Genomic DNA, 24,262 nt, shown 5'->3' on the forward strand with positions numbered 1-24,262 from the left:
AAGGTTTGCCTTGGTAGCCTGAGAGTGATCTAGTTTACTATGCTTTTACTATTATCTATCTTTTTTCTCCTGGAGACAGTTGTGTGGTTTTTTGTTTGTTTGTTTTTTGTTTTTGTTTTTTTTTTAGCTGGGGAAATGCCAATATTCATTATTATATCTTATCCTAAAGTTACACAGGAGAAATAGGGATGTTGAAATAATGTATACTTTGGTAGGCAGAATCCGAAAATGGCCCCAAGATCCCAGCCCCCTGGTGTACACGCTCTGCATAATCCCCAGAACTTGTGAATATCACTTCCACAGGTAGGTTATGGCACAGCTGTCGTTTAGAAATGGAGATTGACCTGGGTGGACCTTACTTCATTAAGCAATCCCTTAAAAGGGACCAGACTGTTCCTGAAGAAGGATATTTGACATGTGAGAGGGACACAGGGAGATTTTTCATTGCTGACTCTGAAGACAGAGGTGACCTCGTGGCTTGGAACCGTCAATGACTTTTTGGAGCTGAGTGCAGCCTCTGACAGCGAGTAAGGAGAGAAGGCCCTCAGTCCTACGGCTGCAAGGAATTGAGTCTGCCCACATCTGGAATGAGCTTGGAAGAGGGTATTTCCCCAGAGCCTTGAGAGGACAACCTCCTTAGCTTGGCCCACACTTTGATTTCAGCCTTGTGATAACCCAGGCAGAAAGTCCAGCTACACCATGCCCAAACTTGTGACCTACGAAACTGACTGCTAATAAATGGATGTTGTTTGAAGCCACTAAATTTGTGATAATTTGTTACATGGCAGTAGAAAACTAGCACATGCCCCACATTTATGTAAACAACCTCTATTCCATCCTGATAGTGTTTTATCCAGGGTTGAGATTAAGACACAGTAGAACTCTTAGAGGCCAGGCATGGTGGCTCATGCCCATAATCCCAGCACTTTGGGAGGCCGAGGCAGGCAGATCACAAGGTCAGGAGTTCAAAACCAGCCTGGCCAACGTGGTGAAACCCCGTCTCTACTAAAAATACAAAAATTAGCTGGGCGTGGTGGCAGGTGCCTGTAATCCCAGCTACTCGGAGGCTGAGGCAGGAGAATTGCTTGAACCCAGGAGGTGGAGGTTGCATTGAGCCGAGATCACGCTATTGCACTCCAGCATGGGTGACAGAAGAAGACTCCATTTCAGGGGGAAAAAAAAGAAGAAAAGGACTCTTAGGAAGACTTGAGGATTTTGGCCATAATTGTTTAGTAATATTTGTAGAGAAAGACCAGATGTTGATTGGTATGTTTATTTCCTCAATATGTATCATGGTTTTGGTCATTTCTGGTATAATTCCTCAATTTTCGGGTGCTGGAAATGTGTCACTGGACTCAGATGTTCTAGGTCAGCCTGGATTAGGAACTGAACATGCTTTGGGAGGAGAAAGCAGCCAGGTTGTGACTGGGGGAAACAGCCCTGGTGCTTTTGTTCATGACTTGCTTGGAACTGGATTGGATTTTTTTTTTTTTCTTCTCTCACAGAGACTGCCATCACATGGCCATTACTGTAACTGAAAATCCCCTGCCTTTTCAGAAAGGCACAGAAATATATGGTATCTTTCAGAAAGGAAGTGGCTAATTTATATCCGGTGATAGAAATGGTGGCATCGGGAAGGAAGCGTCCCATCCATATTTCATTATTTGCTGATGAATGCATTCAGTGAATAGAAATAGATGAACTGAGCCACAATATTTCTCAAACAGGAAATACTGAGGAATAGATGTGTGAATATGAGTAGCACAGGACATAAAAAGTTGAGAAAAAAACTTCCAACTGCTTTGAGCCTCTTAATTCTCTTTGACCTCCTATTCATCACTGTTTTGAAGATATTCCATAGGATAAAGACAGGGCAGGAGGGACAAAAATGACCCAAATAAACAACAGTGAGACAAGTGGGTGGTTTTATGCTCTGCAAGAGACATGATATGTCTTAAATGGAACTGGGTTGTTTGGGACCCATTGGACAGCGAGAGGGTTTTGAAATGGTTTGTGACCTCTTCCCCACTTCCCCACTTGCTTTGCTCATTAGTGTTCCTAGGTGGCTGCTGGGTGAAGGGCTTCTCATCATCTCTGATGTGGGCCAGTGCGAGAGAGCAGCTGCAACATCTGTTTCTAATCGGGTCGTGCCTTTATAAATACTTCTTGCCTGTTTGTCACATTGCTTCCCACCCACCCTGTCTTCCTTGGACTACTGCAGAATCTGTAAGCGTCCCTGGAATGCACACGTGGACCTTGTCATTCCCAAACAGACTTTCTGCTGGTCAGCATTTTGTAATGTTCGGCTGTTACAGGCATTAGTCACTTGGGCTCAGAGAGAGACTGTGGTCTTTGGAAACTTAAGAAAATGTCTTTTTTGTTGTTGTTAATTCTTGGCATCCAGTTAGATTTAACTTCTCAAGAGTTTATACAGACTTTTAGAAAAACATTCTGTCTCTCAGAAAAAAGTGCTCTCGCTTTGTACAATTTTTGGATTTTCACACTTGGTGGTTGTTTGCTGAAATGCCGTTTTGCTAGTGATTCTCCTCCTCCCCCTATCTGGGGTTGTAAGCAGCCTCTGGTGCTCTGTTCACTTCAGATACCTGTTTCTGGGGACTGCTTTTCAACAGAGTTTTTCCTAAGGGCATATGAGAAATTTAATTTCTGATGGAATGAAGGTGAAACTCTAGTCCCAGGTAAACCCGGGTAGGCTGTAGAGACAGAAAAGGGGCTGCAGGTCTAGATGGAAGAATGAGAACGAATGCAGCATGGTATTTCCAGGCCTTTTAGATTCGGCTTCATCCACAACCAATGTGAGCTCTTATCTGCAGAGCGGGCCTAAGTGTAATGGAGGGAAGGTGGGCCAGGCACCAAGGTCCTGGGTTCTCCCGCGCCTCACTCCGTCTCCACCTGGCCCATGCGTAAAGAACACTAGTCAAGTAGCCATTGTACCTGTTTCCTTATCTGAAAATGAGAAGGTTGGAGAGTATGACTTCTGTTGAAACAATAACGCACTTACAAATTTTGGTGAAGTTGAATGAGGGCAGCATTAAGAGAAATATCAAAGTTAGTCATTGGATTTCAGGGCTTAGGGATGGAAACCAGCTGCTAGTAGACTGGTTGTAGTTATGTCCAAAGGGCAGAGTGAGAAAAATTTGGCCAAAAAGAGTGTGGTGGGTGACCAGTAAATGTTAGAGGTATACATCAGGGCACAGAGGAGAAAAGCTAACATGATACTGATGACTTCAAGTCTTCACTGTCCAATTCAGAGGATAGGGGAGGGTTTAAGCTGATTAAACAGTGGGCTTTTTTTCTCCTGCAAGAGGGTGGAGATCTATAACTGTGCAGATTTTATCAGATGCATGCTAATACATGTTATTCTGGGGGACTCTCTTAAACCTTGAAGTACACGTTGCTGCTATTTGGTGTGAAAAAAATAGGAGGACTTATTTGAATTGAGAATGGGGATAGGCTGAGTTCCACCGAGATGTTGGCTTAGAGATGCCTGGGCCATGCTGTACAGTAGGAAGCCCAGCAGAGGAGAGTGGGCTGTGGGTCATGACAAGGGAGTTGTTAGCTTATGGTTGGCTATTAAAGTCATGGGCAAGTCATGGGCATTTTACACGAAAAGTGTGTAAAATGAGCTGACAAAAGATAAATATGTTAATTAATTCTTTACAACAGCCCTGTGAGAGAATGTGTCTTCAGACTGACAAAACTGAGGCAAAGTTAAATACCTCACACAGCTAAACTATGACAGAGGTGCTCTCGTCTTGACTTCACATGTCGGGCACCTTCCACTACACTTTTCCACTTTTCTGATTCCTCCTGTCACTTTCAACATGACTTGGTTCTACTATTAGAAAAATTAAGTTCTCCTATTTTACTCTGTTAACCTACCTATTAGCTACAATAAATACTGTGGGCTTACCTCTTCAAAAAAGATCTTTATTAATTTAGTATTATTGTTATTGATGTTCCTGGATTTTAAAAATCTTACATATTTTCTATTATAAAAGTACAGCTTTTTTTCTTTTGTAATAATTCAAATGTTACAGAAACAAAACAATTAAAAGGTAACGTTTCCCTAAAATCTTACCAGCCCCAAAGAAAACCCCCAGATGGCATTAATTTTGTAAGGATCTGGAAAAGCAAAATGTGTTCCTCTACTGGGAGTCTTTTGGAGAAAGTTACTTGAAAATAGCACTTGGAATTGGGACAATTATTCAGTATTAATCAAGTGCTTTTTTGGTTATATGATGTATTTTCCAGAGTGGCTCCCTGGGTTTGGCATTCTGAGCTTATCTACCTGGCTTTGTGACCTAGGGGCTGGCCCCTGGATGCTCCTCTTTAGTCTCAGCTTCCAGCTGGGCTGCACTGAGAAGTTGTTCTTTCCTTATATTACCATATGGTTTTTCTCTTAACAGTTCCTCACTGCCGCCTGGCGCTCTCTGTTCTGCTGCTTGTGTGAGACAATTTCCTTGGGGGTTTTCTTGGCTCTAGGCATGGGATTTCATAGTATAGATGACAAGCAGAGTAGCAAATGTTGTTCAAATCATCTTTAAAGAATGCAATTCTCATTGGTAATGAGATGGTCCAGACATTTTATATTATGAAAGTTACCCCAGCAATGCTTAGCTTTGAAAGCATCCCGATGCTGGCTTCATAGCTGTGGTTTGGGTCAAAACTTTGCATTCCAGTGTTTTCCCTTTTGCATGAGAACTAAGGGCGTTTCCCATCTTCCCATTAACCTTCTTTTTTTAAAAAGAGAATATGAAACCAATTCAATACTTTCTAGAATGCAGTCAGATAAGAGTGTGTATCTAACAGAAATGATTAATCAGGGTACTTGAATAAAACTTACTTTGCGGACAGTTCGTGAGGCCAGAATTTCTCCAGATACTGGGAAGTGGCTGGTGGTCAATCAAAGATTTTGTGTGCGAGACAGCATGTTCTTTTCTTTACCTCTCTTCAGCTCAGAGGCATCTGTACTACTGAAATAGGACCTCAGAAAAAGACATGACCTAAGATGAAGGGGTATGTACTTCTTCTCTTTTCCAAGTGGGTATTCTGTAAGGAGAAAAGACAGAGCTCAAAGGAGTGTACCGTACATGTCTCCTCTGCCCTCTGCTGCCCCATGGTTTCATCTCAGCTCTCTTTAAAATTGGACATCTGTTCCCTTGAAACCTGAGTCCTAATATTTCTACCTTCTCCCATCAGGTACTGCTGCTCAGAAAGACTATTTGTTTTCATCTGAATACATGAAACCTGCACATCAGCTGTACATAGGGGCCGCCGATTAAATTAATATTCAACAGTGCTTTGGACTAATACATATTTTTACATACTATAGGCTGGTGAATTCACTCAAAGAATGAGTAGTTAATCACATGAGTTATAAGGCTACACAGCATCCTGTCCTTTGGATAGCTTTATGGTTATGTATTTGTGACTATTTGATTGACATCTGTGTCTCCCATTACCCTGTACGCTCCATGAGTTGGGGAGGCTTTGTTTTTTCATCATGGTATCCTTAGCATTTAACACAGTGTTCTACCCACATTGGTACTCAATGAATATTTGCTGAATGAATGAAAGCATGAATAAAGATTTACTTTTCTTTTTGAGAACAGATAACTAACTTATACAGAGAAGTTATTTCCTAGGTTTTTTGTTTGTTTTTTATTTTTGAGATAAAGTATATCACTCCGTCACCCAGGCTGGAGTACAGTGGCACAATCCTGGCTCATTGCAGCCTCTAACTCCTGAGCTCAAGCGATCCTCCTGCCTCAGCCTCCCAAGTAGCTGGGATTATGGGCGTGAGCCATTGCGCCCAGCCCTAGGTTTTGTTTTGAGGATATAAATCCACTTTTCAAAAATCTCGTGGATGACTGGAGATGTAGCCAAACAAAAAGAAATTGCTTTTAAGCAGGGCATTTGTAAATAGTGGGTACATAACTTTCTTAGCTAATTCATATGTATTGTAGTTAAGCAGAAATTAAAAGTTGAGGTGGAAAACACAGGGGTTATGCACACAGATTTCCATTTGGTTTGGAGTTTCCCAGCATAACTGATAGAAACTCCCTTTCATGGGTCAATTAAAACTTGAGCCGTCTTGATCTGGCCAGAGCAAATATGCTACCAGGAATTTTTCACCCTGTGTTGGCTTTCCTTAAGCAAAATGACAGAATTGAATTTATGCATCTCTAACATCCAGATTCAAGAAACCTTAGAATTAGAAAAAACAAAGAACCAGAGACTTTGTTTGGAGGTAATTTGGTTAAATCTCCTCACTTTACAGAGGAGGAAACATAAGCCCGAGGATTAAGTGACTTGGATCAGTATACTTTATTTATCCATAATCTGAGGCGTTGAGAAAAATGTAATCACCATGTCTTGTTAATAAAAATTTCCAGCTCTCCACCTGAATACATAAATGTTATCTCTTAAATTAAAAAAAAATAAATTTTAAAGAGAAAAATCTTTCTAAACTTAAATTGTAATACCTGATTTTAAAGGTAAAAATTAAATATTGCTTTCAAATGGAAACATAATTTTAATTTGTTTGGATTAAACAATTCAAATATCACCTTGGTAACATGCTCTCTTGCTTCCGCCTGCTGATAAGAATCAGAGGCTATGGCCTGCCTAACCACATCTACTGAAACACTTCATTTTTAAAAGTAAAGAAAAGGGATATCACTTCAGTTTAAGTATGGTGAATAAAATCCATCTGGGCACACCGAGCTTGTTAATTTCAGTAGACCCAGGGCTGGATTAAAATAGTCATGTACTGCTTTACAAACTCTCAGTCAACAATGGACCGCATATACAACCGTGGTTCTGTAAGATTATAAAACTGCACTTTTACTGTACCATTTCTATGTTTAGATATACAAATATTTACCATTGTGTTATAGTTGCCTACAGTATTCAGTACAGTAATATTCTGTACAGGTTTATAGCCAAGGAGCAATAGGCTATCCCATATATCCTAAGTGTCTAGTAGGCTATACCATCTAGGTTTGTGTAAGTGTATCTGGAGTTTGTTCCTGCCAGTGGGTTTGTGGTCTTGCTGGCTTCAAGAATGAAGCCGCAGACCTTCATGGTGAGTGTTACAGCTCTTAAAGGTGGCATGGACCCAAAGAGTGAGCAGCGGCAAGATCTATTGTGAAGAGCAAAAGAACAAAGCTTCCACAGCATGGAAGGGAACCTGAGTGGGTTGCCGCTGCTGGCTTGGGTGGCCAGCTTTTATTCCCTTCTTTGTCTCCGCCATGTTCTGTTTCTGTTGTATCAGAGTGCCCTTTTTTCAATCCTCCCCGCGATTGGCTACTTTTAGACTCCTCCTGATTGGTGCATTTTACAGAGCACTGATTGGTGCATTTTACAATCCTTTTGCTACAGAGCGCTGATTGGTGCATTTTACAATTTCCTTGGTAGCTACAGAGTGCTGATTGGTGTGTTTTACAATCCTCTTGTAAGACAGAAAAGTTCTCCAAGTCTCCACTCGACCCAGGAAGTCCAGCTGGCTTCACCTCTCACAAGTACACTCTAGGATGGAGTCCCCAATCCCCAGGCTGCCGACTGAGACCCAGTCTGTGGCCTGTCTGGAACTGGGCTGCCCAGCAGGAGGCGAGTGATGGGCTAGTCAGCATTACCGCCCGAGTTCTGCCTCCTTCAGATCAGCTTCAGGCATTAGATTATTATAGGAGCCTGAGCCCTGTTGTGAACTGCGCATGGGAGAGATCTAGGTTGTGCGTTCCTTATGAGAATCTAATGCCTAAAGATCTGAGGTAGAGCGGTTTCATCCCCAAACCAACCCTGTCCATGGAAAAATGGTCTTCCACAAACTGGTCCCTGGTGCCACAAAGGTTGGGGACCGCTGCTCTAGAATGTTCACACAAGAACAAAATCACCTACTGGCATGTTTCTCAGAATGTTTCCTCATCGCAGTGGTGCATGACTGCAGAAGCAAAAGTGATGGGGAATCCGGAATGCGTCCCAGCTGGGGAGGATGTGGATTCTGCTAACTGCTGATTCTGCAAACAGGAATGTGATTCTGTGGCTTTTCCTCCAGCTTTGTAAATGAGTTTTCTCTTTAGGAATGGATTTTCTTCATGCTAGAATCATCATTCTCGTTTTTTATTTCTTTCTGTTCACTTTATTTTTATTGTGATTTTACCTTCTTCATATGTCTGAGAGCCCTGCTGGTCAGCAGCTTCTCCTGGAATGCCTAGCAGCAGTAATAGAACTTCTGATTAATTTCAGATTTTTAAATGATAGTTGCCTCTTCCTCCCAACTACTGTAGGTAAAGGAAGTCTAAGTTTCAGAAGACCTGTTAAGTGCTAGGCACTCTCATCCATACCTCTTTATCTCCTCCCAACAACCCTGCCAAGGAGATATGTATGAGAGAGCCTAGCACCTCTTCCTGTTTTTACTGAGGGCAGAATAGAGACTAAAGCAAGTAGAAAGCAAAGCTGGGATTCAAACCCATGTCTGTCTGACTCTAAGCCTTTTGCTGCCCTTCTCTGGTGAAGCAAGATTTGGAATTGTGGGACATATTTTACAGCAGTGCTCAGAATGTAGGTGGTGGCACACATTCTTACATAATTTGTTTTATAATTATCTCAATAATGAATTCAGCTGGGAATTTTCTGAAAAACTACCAGTTATACACTTCAGGTATACATTCATAAGAAAGTGACCTTTTGGGCATAGATAACATTTATCCAGAAGGGTTCTGCAAGCTGGGCTTTTGTTTCACTGATAGATTTGGGGAACTTTAGCTTTCCTAAAAGGTACCCCCTGAATTTCCCTAGACAAAAACTACTTCTCCTCCATGCCTTCCCATAGTTGATGCCATGGTATTGATGACTTTTATGCTTCATAGTCCTACATTTACATCTGTCCTAGCTCTACTACTACATTGTAAAACCTCTTAAGGGTCGGAACTGCAGTGTTCTTCAATGAATTATAAAAATAACTTATTTTAGCTTTCTTAGTGCTTTGAGCAGTGAATATTTTTGAATGAACAAATAAATAATTGTATCTAAGAGGATATGTTCTAAAAAGAGAAAAGTGAAATTGTCCAGTGAAAAACAAGTTTATTTTATACCATAAAGGTTAGTCATAATCCATTTCAAGATGGAGTGGGCTGTAGAAATTACCTAATTACAAATTCTCACTAGGTAGATTAGCAAATGCAGGGCTAAATCAATTAAGGTCTTATAGTTACTTACTTAGTGGTTCTGCGTTGGCACTTTCTTTTCAAAAATGGTTAAAACTAAGCATTATATTATGGGTTTCATGTGCCATCACTACAAAAATCATATTTGGTCTTAGCATTGCCAGGATCAGTGAAAGTATACTTGGAGCTACTTTGCCAGTTCTAATTCTCAATTTCCACCTCTTATGGTTGCCAAAGAATCATGGTTTCAGAGTATTTTTTTCCTTCTATTTTAATGTATTAGATTTTTATAACAGCTGAAATAATTGTACTGTCTGGGGCTACCTGGGAACTTAATATTCAGTTCATGAGATAAATTTCAGTTTCATGAGATAGCAATGACTATGTTTGACAACTCTGGAACCTGACTTCCTGGGTTCCAATTTCAGCACCTTGACTTTACTAGTTGGGAAACCTTGGGCAAGTTACTAAACGGTGCCTCTGTTTTCTCATCTGTAAATTGAGTTTGGGTAATAATGTAACTAATTTGTAGAATTGTTAGGAGAGAGAAATTAGGGCTTTTCTGGAGCATTGGAAGGGATAAATGTTAGCTGTTATTATCATGATGGAATTCCAAATAGCTTGAGTTGCTTTTCAATCAGTATTTTCCTTTTATTGGTCAGAAGAATGTTTGGTGAAATTTTCCCCAAGATTTCATAATAAAGACAATGATGGAGGTATAATTTTATTGGGATCTGGAAGATTTGGATATGTAAACACTGGCTGTAAGGCCCTTTCACATAGAGGAAATAATGTGAGTAAATTCTGATGGGAAGAAACCTGGGTTTGTCCCAAGAACAGTGGTCATTTAATTTAACTGCAGTGTAAGGTGCTCCCTGAGGAGAAGTGGGAGATTCAGTAGGAATGGAGATTTGGGGTTAGCCCATGGGGCCCTGAAATGACAGGCCAAGGAGTTTGGATGGGGGACCTTGAGTACCGAGATCCCCTTGCTGGCAGGGTGGAGGGAGGAAGTATTAGAGAGGGTGAGATCAAGTCAGGGAGGCCAGTTGGGAGGCTGTTGAATTAGTAGGAATAGAAATGTGGAGGATGTAGTATTGATAAGACTTCAGAGTTGATGGTGGGAGGGGAGCTGGTCTCAAGCATGGCTAAGTACTGTTAACAGAAATAGGGAACTCTGGAGAAGGGACGAGTTTGGGATAGAGGAATATGATTTTAGTTTCATGAACATCAAGTTTGAAGTACAGATGGGACAACCCAAGAGAAGTGTTCCTCTGATAGAAATTCAGAACTGGACGCCAAGCCAGAGTTCAATATTAGAGATAAATTCAGAGAGTCGTTTCCAGATGTGTTAGTGTTAACGACATGGAATATATGCAGTTCCCTGAAACTGGGCCTGGAGCCTCAAAAAAGACCCCTCAATCCTTGGCTTGTGGTAGCTAAGGGAAGAGCTATAAAATGCTGGACTGGAGGGATGCGGTTCAGCTGCTGTGCTGGAGGCACTGGGTAAGGTGCTCAGAGCTGCCCCTGTGCATGTCCTCCAGTGCTGTTCTCTCCAGTTTTTAAGCCTGTTCATAAACCAGAGGAGGAACTTCTTTTTCCCTTTCCCCCATCACATACTGATGGGCAGTGACTCTCAGGTTTCCTTTAATACTGAGCAGAGAATTAGGCTCAAATTATGAAATGTAAAAACTGTATTATAAAATTTACATATTCTATATTACAGTGTTAGAGGACAGACTCTAGAGATACAACTTTAAATTTCAAAAATGTCAAGACCAAACTGTTTTATAACCCTTCATTTTGTATGTGGTTTTCAATGGGTATAAAAATACTTAGTGGGTGTGTGGGTGGCTTCTCATGTTTTGGAAACGGTGAGAATATGAGATGCTGAGCTTTGGGTTCTGGGATGAGAGCTATAATTACTAACTCTGATTCTTTCCCAGGATTGGTTCATAGGTGGATATCTGGTATCTAAAAACCCAGTGATACAGAATCCAGAGCAATAAACCATTCTCCCCTCCCCCTGAAATTAAAATAATTATGTGGCGGTGGAGAGAGGGAATGTGGGATGATGGTTCTGCCCTGCGTTGTCTCTTTCATACCGTTCACGAACGGTTGAAGTCAGTGATGCAGCAGAAATGAAGGCTGGTGCCATGGCTTCTTCTAGCCTGATACACAACAGCTACCGCACAGCTCGGTGGAAAGAGTTCTAAAAATAACCCAGGACTCATTTCAAACCCTCCTCCCCCAAGTCTTGGCGGATGTGGTAAACACTTTAAAAACACCTGCTGTCTGAACCTTTGAGGTATCTAAAGAGGAAGGGGCAGGTACAAGGATTGGGGCTGGAAGAAGTACAGTATTGTTGGAAGGCTTGCCCAGCTACAAGGACTGCTGCCCACTGGGGCCTGCCCTTGAAGCTGTTTGGTGAGCTGCCTACCATGCCATCCTGTTCAAGGATAAGTGCCTACTCTTGAGTCTCATATTCACTGTTGGCAGGTTTCAAGGAAACTATTCATAGACTAGACATCTGTTGTCTGTCCCATTGACCTCAAATCTGCAGCTGCCACCATGGTATTCAGGCAGTGTGGTGGCTTTTAGTCTTAATTCACAGAATCAGAATTTTAGAGCTGATACGGACTTTAGACATTTTATTATTAATAAAACCATTGAAGTCCTTTAAAATCACTGCATTTCTGGAGTCACATTTCTGTGCCTATATAGTGACCACAAACATTTGGAATGGGGTCTTAGTCCTTGCTTATTAAAAGAAATCACCCTCTTGATTATGTAACATAAAAATAGGATGATGAAAACCAGTCTTTTGAAAACATTGACTAAGTGATCCTGTACAAAGCTTTTTTTTTTTTTTTTTTTTTTTAAATAAAATGGAACTTCGAAGCTGGGAGTGGTGGTGCATGCCTGTAGTCACAGCTACTTGGGAGGCTGAAGCTGGAGGATCACTTGAGCCCAGGAGTTTGAAGCTGCAGTGAGCTATGATCACACCACTGCACTCCAGCCTGAGTGACAGTGCAACCCTGTCTCTTAAAAAAAAAAAAAAAAAAAAAAATGGCAGGGTGTGGTGGCTCATGCCTGTAATCCCAGCACTTTGGGAGGCCGAGGCGGGTGGATCACGAGGTCAGGAGTTCGAGACCAGCCTGGCTAACATAGTGAAACCCTGTCTCTACTAAACATACAAAAATTAGCTGGGCGTGGTGGCGCGTGCCTATAATCCCAGCTACTCGGGAGGCTGAGGCACTAGAATCGCTTGAACCTAGGAGGCAGAGGTTGCAGTGAGCTGAGATCGTGCCACTACACTCCAACCTGGTGACAGAGTGAGACTCATCTCAAAAAATAAATAATAAAAATGAAAATAAATAAATAATAAAAATAAAAATGGAGCTTCGAGGATCATTTTCTCACCTGGACTCCAGTATTTTGAATATAAAGTTCATTGACAACACAGCCAGAACACTAGGAGTCCTGTCTCCAAGGAGAAGACTTTCAGTGTCTAATTTCTGAAATTGCAAACCATAACCATGATATTATAACTGAGGGACTGTAGCTGATCGCTGCATCTTGAGAAAAAAAGGTTTCACAGATTATATCCAACACCCACGGGATGCATTTCAAAGTTGTGGGGGCAGCCAGTACCATTTTATATAACAGCATAAATCACTCAATGATTTTACTTTAGCTTCCAGCCATATCCTGTGTGATTTTAAAATGTATGATAACTACCTTACCCCAGTCTACATCGATAAACTCTGCAAAAGTCCAGCAGTTACAGAGCCTGTGCTAGGAGCTACAGAGTGGAGAGGGGGAAGAAGACTCAAGAAACCTGTAAAACTAATGGAGGAGAGGAAACCAGCTGATGTGCTGAGAAGTTTTAAATATGTTGCATTTATGGTAGGTAGAGCATTGTCATCATTGTAAGGAGTATGAATCCGCCACTGTGAGCTTTTCAAAGTTCTTTTATGTATCTGGAAGAGTGTTAAATATTTTTTCACTATGAGTTGACAGTAAATTGAAAGTTTTTCTTGAGTAATGAAAGTGATCAAAATGACTGGAGGTTTTTGTGTTTTTTTGGTCACTTAATGCATATCTGAAATAGTCACCTCTAGAAGCTCAAATTTCCCTGGACCAGTACACTTGTAACAAGGAATGAGATGCTCAGGGAGATGATCTGCTTTGGGAGACTATGATTTTTGTGGGAAGAGCTTGGCTTTGGAGTTGTTAGTGCCCTCAGCTGTGTAGAAGCCAAGGCGGCTGTCGGGGGGTCTCCTTTTTCCATGTATGTCAAGGGAAGAAGAAGAAAGAATGTAATGTTTGTGATATGTGATTTCCAGGTGGCATGGTTCATGGACACTCAAATCTTTCTCCCCTGAAATTGCAGAATGAAGAGCTGCGAAACTTGTCTTTGTCTGGCCATGTGGGATTTGACAGCCTCCCTGACCAGCTGGTCAACAAGTCTACTTCACAAGGATTCTGTTTCAACATCCTTTGTGTTGGTAAGTTATTCATCACCCACACAGCAAGAAATTTGATCCTTAGATATTGACAGGTAACTGTTGGAGTGACATGCTTCAGTGAAATAAGAATGACATGTTTATTCTCTTTTTTTCATCAGTAAAACAAGGCAAAATATCTGCCTTATACATGTCACAAGTTATAAAGATTGAGAGCTGTATTTAGGTAAATGCGTTGTATGTTATGTTACTCAAATTACTATTAGTATTTCTGTCACACAGTCAAGCAACTGATCATTGCAATATTGTTAAGATCCCTTAAACATTTTACTTTGGACTAGGCCTCTGTCTTGGTATTTTTCTTCACCCCTCTAGCCATATCTTTTTTTTTTTTTTTTTTTTTTTGAGGAGTCTTGCCCTGTTGCCCAGGCTGGAGTGCAGTGGGGCGATCTCGGCTCACTGCAACCTCTGCCTCCCGGGTTCAAGCAATTCTCCTGCCTCAGCCTCCTGAGTAGCTGGGATTACAGGTGCCCGCCACCATGCCCAGCTAATTTTTTGTATGCCATATCCTTTTTGGACTAAGAAGAGGAAGGTAGAAAGGAAGGGGGATAAAGAAAATCAAAATATAAATTTCCTGTTAGTTTGAAGGAGAAGTGTGCATGGAACAGATGGCTGTTCCTCTCTCTCCCCATCACTCCTGATGAATGGCAGGTGAAACAGCAGTGAAGTGGTTTGGGCTGTGTTGATCTGTTGGCATTGTCCTCTGGGCATTTCCCTCTGAGACATCACTTTGAGACAGATCAAAGAATTCTGTATGTAGCCAAGTGGACTGTCTTTTCCCTAAGCTTGGCAGAATGTGTCAGACTTACTTTTCTTGTCCAAGTAAAGCAAAGAGAATTTAGAAAAGGTGTGTGTTCAGTGTGAGAACCACCATTTGCCTATTTGTCAGTTATGGAAGTTGGGGGGAGTGCAGATATTTTTCTTTTTTAAAAACTTCTTGAACTCCTTGATGACTCTACTGCATGTAGCCTCTGCGCTGGGCATTCATTAGTAGAAAGCCACAATTGGCAGGCACGCTACACCAACTTGCTCCCTGGCATTATATCTTAAGCACTGGATAAGAGAAAGACTGGAGAGAACACAGCCAACTCTCATCTCATGCTTTCCCCTTTTCCCTACATGAAGCCTTTTAAAATTCAGCAGGAGACCTCCCGAATGGCAGCTAGTTCTACAGAGTGGCATGAATGGGTTGTCCTTTCTCTCATGATAAATGTTCATTGCAGAGCAGGGCAGTTCTTCATTAGCATAGCAATTTGTTGGCGATTTGTTGGTTTTCTATTGAAAAGTATGCTAAATTGTAATCCCAGGCCAATTACTATTCTGGCTTCTCTTCAGTGCCTCCCCAGCCCTGTCTCCAAAATCAGCTCTAAGAACATGTCTGAGAGTTCTGTCCTGGCTCCTGCAGGGGACGGTAGGGGAAAGCCTTCCGGTGGGATCGTGGTTTAACTGGGTATATGGTGTGCAGTGGGGTGTGCTGGCTCAGGGGCTGACTCCTTGTGTTAAATAAGACAGTTCAGATGCTGAATTCCTCAGATACCAAATCGATGCTGCCCTGTTAGACGTGTAAAGCAGCCCTATTTGGAGTCTCCTAGGTGGGTTACAATACCTGTGATTCTTAGATATTTGTCAGGTTCTATTCTTAAACATGTTTAAAATTAGTTTTTCAAACTAATGAACATAATATATATTTGTTGTTTAAAATGTTATAAAACACTTCCCTTTCATCTCCCACCCCCATTTCCATTTCACAGAGATAACACTGTGGGATCCTTCTAGAAACTTTTGACATCTTTCTGTATTAGGAAATTGCTTTTGGTGGCTTACAGTTCTGTAGGTAGGAGTCCAGTATGGGTCCACAGGGCTGCATTCCTTCCAGGAACCTTTAGGGACAGTGCGTGCCTTTTCCAGCTTCTGGAAGCTACCTGCATTCCTTGGCTCTTGGCTCCTTCCATCCATTCTCAAAGCCAGTCACGTTACATCGCTCTTTTAGTATTCTCGTGTCAGGAAATTTTCCACAGAGAATTGCAGAAATCCAGCTTAAACCCAGTTAAGACTCTCCCCCACCCTCCAACACACACTGAAAAGGTAATACCATGAATTGGGTAATTAAGAGCAGCTGGCTCCAGGGGTTCAGTGAGCTCCGTCAGGCCTCTGTCTCTGGTTCTTGATCCTGCTTCTGCTTGCTTCACATTCAGGCATTTTCCTCACGACAGCAGTCTGGCTCCATCAGCATCACCAGCTGAGTAACCTCAGGGGAAGGAACAAGGCATTCCTGACACGTCTCACCAAACAGTCAGGATTTCACTGATTGGCCAGGACTCAGTCACACGCTCAGCCTGCGGGGAAGATGGAGTCAGTTCACTCCAAAACATACGAGGTTCCCCATAGGCAAGAAGACAGGATCAGAAAGGAGATAGGGCTTGGGAGAGAGACACACTGGACAGATAAAAACAGCTTTCTCACAGTTATATAGGTGCTTTCTTGTTTTGCTTTTACACAAATGAGATCATGTTGTTCATCCTGTGCATTTTCCTTTTTTCACTCCACAAGAAATCCTGGATATCCTTCGTTGTCAGCATATCTAACTCTCCAGGTCGTTTTCCATAACCCTTTGGAGCCCCTTGTTTGGGGCTAGCGTGAGCTCTTTGGGAGATAGGAGTGTCAGCATTAAATATCATCCTCAGAGAGCTGAATATCAAATCCCTTTGCCATAGATATTTTATAGCATAATATCTTTATAAGAAAAAACTTACTATCAATCAATCGTCCATCTATTTTTAAAATAAGAGTCTATAAAAAGTAGATCAAAATATTTGGACAGCCACGTAGAGGAGGAGGTGTTATATTTAACTTAACAGCATCCATGGTAATTTTTCCTCCTTACTCCCTTCCTTTTACTGCCCATTTGTATTTTTTTGTACAGTATGCACATGTGTGATATTTATAGCGTGAATTTAGATTTTTGTGATAAATATGGGAGGGAATTAAGGATAAAAAAATAAAATTATGATCCCAGTAAGGAAAATTTTTACCAAAAATGTCTCAGAATTGTAATTTTATTTTGTGGCATGAGCCTGTAGGTTGAAAGAAAGCAGAGGAAATAAAACAGGGCAGAAAATTGTCCTGGCATGAACTAAGTCTAGTTTCAGAGATAATGAATTAAATGTATGCTGCTAGAACCCATCTCTATTGGTCCTGGGAAGGCATGTAATCGAGGAAGAATAGTTTTCATTTCACTGGGAAGAGAATTCTGATGTTAAATGAGATAACAGAACACCCAGGAGTTCATCATTCCCCTACTCTCTGTTTTGCTACAACACACCTAAATCACTCCTGAAGCTACATTTTAGTTTAAATAAAGCCTTTCATGTTTTACCCATGTTGTAATTCTCCAGAGAATCTAAATTAGATCTAAATTAGCATTTAGCCTTTTTTCATAATTTTAAATTTGTATGTCTTTCTCATCCATTTTCCAAAATGATACTAACTCTAAGAAAAAACCTCATCCACATTGATCCAGCTGTCTGTCCCTTCCTTGTGAACATACAAAGGTGAATAAGATACTGTAACATCTCTGCTTTTGAAGAAGAACCAGTTTGATAGTAGAGTCAAAGTAAATTCGTAATATATTTTGAAATAGAAAATTTGTCCACAATTCAACCTTAATTGTTTTGAGGGGATGAGAGAACAGGAATTGAAAACAGGTAAGTGTAAGGCCATCTTAGCCAAGGCTGTAGTGTCAACATAAATTGTGGAAATTTACAATCAAATCTTAAACATTTTTATCCTGTCTTGTTTTTCCAGGAAAGGATGTAAATGCTTATAGGGTCAAATGAATGAAGATAAAATTAACCCCAGAAAATAAAGGTGAAGCCAGAGATAGAGTCAGAACTCAAAGTGTGCCATCAGGCCTGCCTATAGCAATTAATTGATGAAGTATTACATTTTTCTCTCAGCTTAGTGGTCAGAGCATGGAGAAAATTTATTAATTCACTCATTCATTAGCAGATATTTAGTGAGCATGTGTTATATGCTAAACACAAGCAAAAAGTTTAACATATGACAGATTTATAGTATCTATAAAGTAAAAACAAAATGATTGCTCCAGATGAAACACAGCTTTACCTGGAAAAATTTCTCCATGGATTTTCAGAAAAGAGATTTGGTGTATGTAGTGGTCTGGGTTCCTGGGCATCCTCTAAGTCAGTGCAATTGTTTAATGAAATGCCAGGTGCCACATGCTGGCTCATCTTATGCCAGAGTATGTTTCATCAAAGGTGATTCTATGAGGAACAAGAACAATGCAACGTAGGTATGTAGCTTTCTGACTCTCTGATTCCATCCAAGAGTAAAATCTAGAATAATTAGGGAAGGCAGGCAGATCCCCATGCACAGTTACTTACTCAAGTAGCCAGTCTTGGCAATTAGAGTAAAAGATGCTGAATCACAGATCAACAATTTGTTCAATCTACAGTTACCTTCTAATTAATAATATAATCCCTCTGTTTTTCCCCCACCTTGTTCACCTTAGAGCTCGTAGGTTAAATAAGCCTGAGAATAGAATGGAAAAGGTAGGACTGCTTTCCCCTGTGATGTGGGCATCATGTTTACTAGCGTTGGCAGGAATAGGAAAAACAGAAGTCCCAGATAGGACTTTAATAGGGTCTCTAATTACTGTAACAATAGAGTGTTTAGGCAGATGAATTTATGATAAAATAAACAACAAACTCTGAAAAAATCTATCACAGTGGCATGTCTCTGTATAAATCATCACCATGATCATTTTGTTTTCAATTAACCGTTTTTGTTTTTTTTTTAAGATGGAGTCTCTCACTCTGTCGCCCAGGCTGGAGTGCAGTGGTGAAATCTCCACTGACTGCAGTCTCCGCCTCCCAGGTTCAAGGGATTCTTCTGCCTCAGCCTTCCAAGTAGCTGGGATTACAGGTGCCTGCCACCACACCTGGCTAATTTTTGTTTTTTTAGTAGAGACGGGGTTTCACCATGTTGGCCAGGATGGTCTCGAACTCCTGACCTCAGGTGATCTGCCTGCCTCAGCCTCCCAAAGTGTTGAGATTACAGGCGTGAGCCACCACGCCTGGCCCGCAATTAACTTTTAATAAATGTCTCCTTTGTGCCAGGCACTCCTAGGGAGTTTTTAAATACTTTAAAGTTAGTCATTGATTTTGCTGAAAATATTGTTTTGGTTGTTTGGTTTGAATTGGAACCTATGCCTAGTAGGCTTTTAGTTATTCAGTTAGAAAGAAATTTTTGTCTTATGGGTCCTGAAAAATATAGATGAGATTCCGCTTACAAAGATTAGAGAGAAGCCTCAAAAACTAATCCCAGTGCTTCAGGAGGCCAAGGCAGGAGAATTGCTTGAGCCCAGGAGTCTGAGACTAGCATGGGGAACACAGTGACACCCTGTCTGTTAAAGAAAAAAAGCTAATGCATTGAAAAACTTCCCTAGTTCTTCTAGAGTTCCTTTTATTCCAAAAGCTGTCATTTCCTCCTGAACTGCTTTTGGTGAATCACACTGCTGCTGGAGTTGCCGTGTCTAATTACAGCTCTTAAAAGCACAGACCATAGAAATGGAAAGCAAAGCACACCAAAGTTTAGAGGAACAGTGGTTTATTTCAACCCATTGATTAACCCTGTGCTGTAAGTAGGGCCTGGTATGCTAATTGTTTGTAATTTCCACCTTAATGTAAATGATAATTAAAATTACCATGCCTTTAAAAAGTATGCTGTTCCTGATTCACATGGGTGCTTAAGCAATTTTCAACCTAGTAAAATAAGATGATAATTTCAGTCTTGTCCAGGTAACCTAGAATCCTTGCCATGTAATTGAAGTCTTTATTGCTATTCTTAGGGAAGAAGATGAAAGTTAAGTAGGTCACTTTCTACTGACAGAGCCTTTCCCATAAAGGAGAAACTTTTATAGGGCAATCTGCTTTTGTGTCTTCTGTGTTCTAAAAATAGGTAAATCCTGAAAAGAAGTTGGCTCTGCTTGAGAATGTTACACTTGTAGCATGTACTTAAAATGACTCAAGTACCTTCAGTATTGACTACCAGTGAGAACCCTGTTTTATTTCTGTATCCGCTACACAGTAACTTTGTTTTGCTCAAAGTTAATTTGTGAAGCCGTGAATGGTGAGTGTGAACTTGTTAAACTCTTTCAGGTTAGGGAGCAGAGACTGGTTTTATATTGCTTTTATGGAGGGTTTTTTTTTGGTAAGACTATTCAGGAAAGTAAGGAAGACAGGAAACAGTCTCAACTGCTGCACAGCCAGACCCCATAGAGATCTGGAATGACATTCGGATGTTACAGAAGTGCAAACAGTGTCAGTGTCTGTTTTTATTCATTACTTCATCCCCACACCTATGCTTGTCACACAGTGAGCGCCCAAGCATTAATTTCATGATGGATTTCCAATACTCTACCCCATCTATCTGCTCTTTCCTGTATTCCCAGCCTGCATTCTGTCTGCAGCATGGCTTCTGTTTACTTACAGCCTTTGCTGACTCCTGGCTTCTGCTTACTTACCTCTCTTTGTATACTGTTTCTTTTTCATGCCATCACACTGTGTGGGGATTGCATCTATCTCATTCAAACGCCCAAAGAGAAAAACTGTGATTAGATAGGCCACTCTCCAATGTGGAGCCCCAGCTCATAGTGAAATGACTGAGCTTCTGTTGTTGCCTTGAGGTCAGGGACCTAGCCATGGTCTGGTTGTCTGTGGCCAACTAGCAGGGCCATGGATGTAAAGGATGGTCTTGCTTATAAGAGGAAAGCGGTTATGACAAACACTTAGAATGTTGTTCCCATAGTAATAAATTAGAGTCTGACTGGTATTATTCAGTCATGTTCTATACCAGATTCTAAGATGTGGGAGAACACCCTATCAGGCTAGTTTCTTGAATTCTCAGAACTTGGCACAGAACTTGTACATAGTAGGCACTGGAAAAATACTGGCTGAATGAAGGCTGACTAAAGAGGAAATTCTATGATCTTAGATGTTCAGGGACACACAGGAAAGGTTAAAGAGTAAGATGAATATACTTGACCAACTTTTATCCTATAAGTGAATCATCATAGTTAGAGACAAGCCATATAAGGCTTTTCTAATCAGAGAAAGCTCAAATCCAGAAAGACTTCATCTTCCTTCACTTTTGTATTATGTTGGAAAGCAATGAGTATACAATACAGAATTTATAACTAGTAAGTAGATTTTGTCATTATAGTGGGAGGGTTGCCCAGAGCTTTTCTTTTTTCCATAGAACACTACCATCCTTAAAGTCATTATAGCAATCCTTAGAAGAGGGAATGCTCCTAGGAACATATTGGGATTAGAAGTTGTTGAAAGGGCTGTTCTATATTGGCAAGTTTAAATTGAGCTGGAAATCTAATTGAGAAATTTTCCAGGTTAAGAAAGAAAAAAGGTATCCCTAGGGCTAATGTTTCTGGATTTCTACCCCCTTCTCTCCATCATCATATGCTCAGCCACCACCACCACGAACATAAGGCTGTTTTTTTCTCATTGTCAACTGTCTTTGACTCAACATAAGAATTAGAATTAAGAGAGAATTTGCTTGGTGTTATTTTTGAGGGTTGGGCTGCAGTTCTTCATAGCTTCACATTTGGGTGTCACCACGTGATTGGTACAGTGGTTCCAGATACCTGCCACTCTGCTTTGCACATGGGAGGCCTCAGTAAACACTTATTGAGTTGAATTATCAGTGTAAATAAGGTCATTTGACATCATTTACTTTCATTGTCACAAACTTCACACTGAAGCTGGGAAAACTATCTAAGAAGCCACAAATGTTTGGCTTCTTGACTCGAGCTGGATAAAGAAAAATAAAAACAATATGAAGGGATTAATATAACCATAACTGGAAAATGTTAGGCAGTCAGTTTTCTGTGTAATAGTAAAATCAGGCTGCTGTCTTGGTTGAGTGCAGGTGTTGGAACCATACAGACTTGAGTTAGAACCCTGGTTCCACCACTTAGCAATGACTTTAGGCAAGTTACTCATAAATCTTATCTAAGCCTAGTGTTGCATCTTGAACATAGAGGAAATAGTAGTACCTATTTCATGGGAGTAGTACTAGGGTTTAAATGAGATAATGTAGCCAGGCGTGGTGGCTCATGTCTGTAATCCCAGCACTTTAAGAGGCCGAGGCAGGTGGACCATTTGAGGTCAGGAGTTCAAGATCAGCTCAGCCAACATGGTGAAACCCCGTCTCTACTAAAAATACAAAAATTAGCCAGGCGTGGTGACATGGGCCTGTAATCCTAGCTTCTCAGGAGTCTGATCCGGAAGGATCACTTGAATCCAGGAGATGAAGGTTGCAGTGAGCCGAGATCGCGCCACTGCACTCCAGCCTGGGGGACAGAGCGAGACTCTGTCTCAAAAATAAATAAATAAATACATATATACATGCATACATAAAGGAGATAATGCACTAGAAGCTCCTGCCACCGGGGTTGGCACAAAGTGAGCACTCAGTGATGTTAGTTATTATTGTCATCACGAGTGTTATTTTGAATAATGTAATTCTTTTCTACGACGTGGTATCATATTGATGTTGAATTAACTGATCTTTTAGGTAATTCAGTGTAAATGGAATCACTTGTTTCAAGTAACAGAAATTCAACAGTATAGTCTTTCATCCCTTAAGTAATATAGTTTTATACTCTAACATTTAGGAGAGAAAGAGATAAAGTTCGTGTTCTTGTAATATACAAACTGAGCACAGGCAATCTTACAAGTACAATTTTTCTATTCAGAGGTAAAGAAGAATCTCTTGATCTGTAAATTTGAAATCTCTCTGCTAAATAGTTTCTGAAATTCATTGAGGCATTTTTAGGAAGGTATTCCATAGATTACACATAGAAAGAATGATCTCTTCACAGTGACATTTCTGGTGACAGTTTTTCTTTTTTAAACTTTATAATCATGACTAATAAAAAAATACTGATGAATTGAACTGATGTCTGAGAGACATTGACACATTCTCTGATTTTTCTTTTGTGGTTATGTAGGTGAGACAGGCATTGGCAAATCCACGTTAATGGACACTTTGTTCAACACCAAATTTGAAAGTGACCCAGCTACTCACAATGAACCAGGTGTTCGGTTAAAAGCCAGAAGTTATGAGCTTCAGGAAAGCAATGTACGGCTGAAGTTAACCATTGTTGACACCGTGGGATTTGGAGACCAGATAAATAAAGATGACAGGTACATCTTGGGATTTTGGGGGGACATAAATGGATGAGGAGATAGCAGGATCTATCCCAGGTAAATTTAAAGGCCAAATGTTTTGGGGGTTTTTTGGTTGTGGGGCTTGGTCCTCTATTGCCTAAAAGGTGTGATATTCTTGTCCTCTGAGAATTTTTCTGAGAATATTCTTCCTTGAGGTCAGAATCAGACATCAAAATTGATCCCAGCTAGTAGGATCAGAAAGGAGCTTTATTAGAGGGACTAAATTAGCTTACAACATCTTTCCACAAAGGCCATGAAACCAGGTTTGGGGCTTTCCTACCAGGAAAAGCAATCTAGAGAAACACCCAGCCAACCTACAGAACAGTTTTAGCAGAAACCCCAGCCATCCATCACTTCATACTGCTTGGGAAGCCAGGACACTAGAGGGGAGGTCTCTAGAAGCTCCACCAAATCTGCCCCAGGTAATCAAATGCCTTCACCATTGCTTGCTATATAATGATAAAATAGTACACTGAGTTTTTATAATGTACCCCATTTGTAAAGCCATGTAAGTTTGGGTCTTTACCATGAGTTGCCATTTGCCCTTATTTGAGGGAAGTTTTCAATTCTTAAAATTTCGTGGCATACAACCCATGTTAGTCTTAGTCTCAGGATTTTGTTCACATTCCTTCTCAAGAGCACCAATTCTTTTCATCAGTCTCAACCTCAGATGTCTTATGACTATTTTACATAGTACATTCATTCTCAAAAGAAGTTTGAAAAAGTAAAAATAAAACTGCCCCAGGCCCAAAGGTGATTGTAGAATGGGGCTTGCAGAAACATCTTTGAGCAGTTACAACATTATGGGCATAAGTGTCTACCTGCTTAGTGTGACCAACATGTAGACATGGACAACAAATCAGGAAGTTAGGGTGTGTTTGCTTACAGCTCAGACACTTCGCTTGTATCAGGATTTTTTTTCCATGTTCCTCAAAACTGTATATTATACACATGTGTTTTGTAAAGAGGAACTCGACTATTTTTATCTGGAAATGCGTATTGCCTAGATATATTTTAACTATGCCTGATATAAGTATGAGCACCACATTAATCACAGAGAAATGTTTAATTCATTCTTTAGCTGAGCACCAAGCTCTTTATTTTATCTATAAAGCACTTTGAATGCTCTTCAGTAGACATTGTCCCGTGATAACAGGAACAATTGTTAGATAGAGTGAGAAAGATTTTATTTTGCATCTGGCCAAAATGGACTATCTGTACATTGTGCTGGGGCAGGGAACAAGTTCGGCTCTGACACTGCAGCTGAGCAGTTGCTCTTAAT

General features: G+C 40.7%; 1 protein-coding gene and 1 long non-coding RNA gene across 21 annotated transcripts in view; one reads left to right on the forward strand and one right to left on the reverse strand.

Annotated features, from left to right (window-relative positions):
* SEPTIN11 (septin 11) overlaps window positions 1–24,262 on the forward strand; it is a 97,909-nt gene that overhangs the window by 34,018 nt on the left and 39,629 nt on the right. For 5 of the 19 annotated variants that reach the window (XM_009240113.4, XM_009240111.4, XM_009240112.4 and 2 more), the window contains exons 2-4: window positions 12,937–13,094; window positions 13,582–13,696; window positions 22,761–22,956. In XM_009240113.4, coding sequence (XP_009238388.1) covers window positions 13,038–13,094; window positions 13,582–13,696; window positions 22,761–22,956 — 368 coding nt within the window. In that variant the 5' untranslated portion in view covers window positions 12,937–13,037. 19 annotated transcript variants of the gene reach the window in all.
* On the reverse strand, window positions 1,080–20,518 carry LOC129059013 (uncharacterized). 2 transcript variants are annotated; one of them, XR_008524573.2, is made up of 5 exons: window positions 20,259–20,518; window positions 17,840–17,997; window positions 15,807–16,357; window positions 4,865–5,070; window positions 1,080–2,964 (listed from the first exon to the last, which is right to left on the reverse strand). It is a non-coding gene; the product is annotated as an uncharacterized LOC129059013 (long non-coding RNA). The 2 variants fall into 2 exon arrangements; XR_008524572.2 differs by lacking the exon at window positions 15,807–16,357 and having other exon boundaries at window positions 1,084–2,964.

This window comes from Pongo abelii, chromosome 3 (genome assembly GCF_028885655.2).
Source record: "Pongo abelii isolate AG06213 chromosome 3, NHGRI_mPonAbe1-v2.0_pri, whole genome shotgun sequence".
Lineage (NCBI taxonomy): Eukaryota > Metazoa > Chordata > Mammalia > Primates > Hominidae > Pongo > Pongo abelii.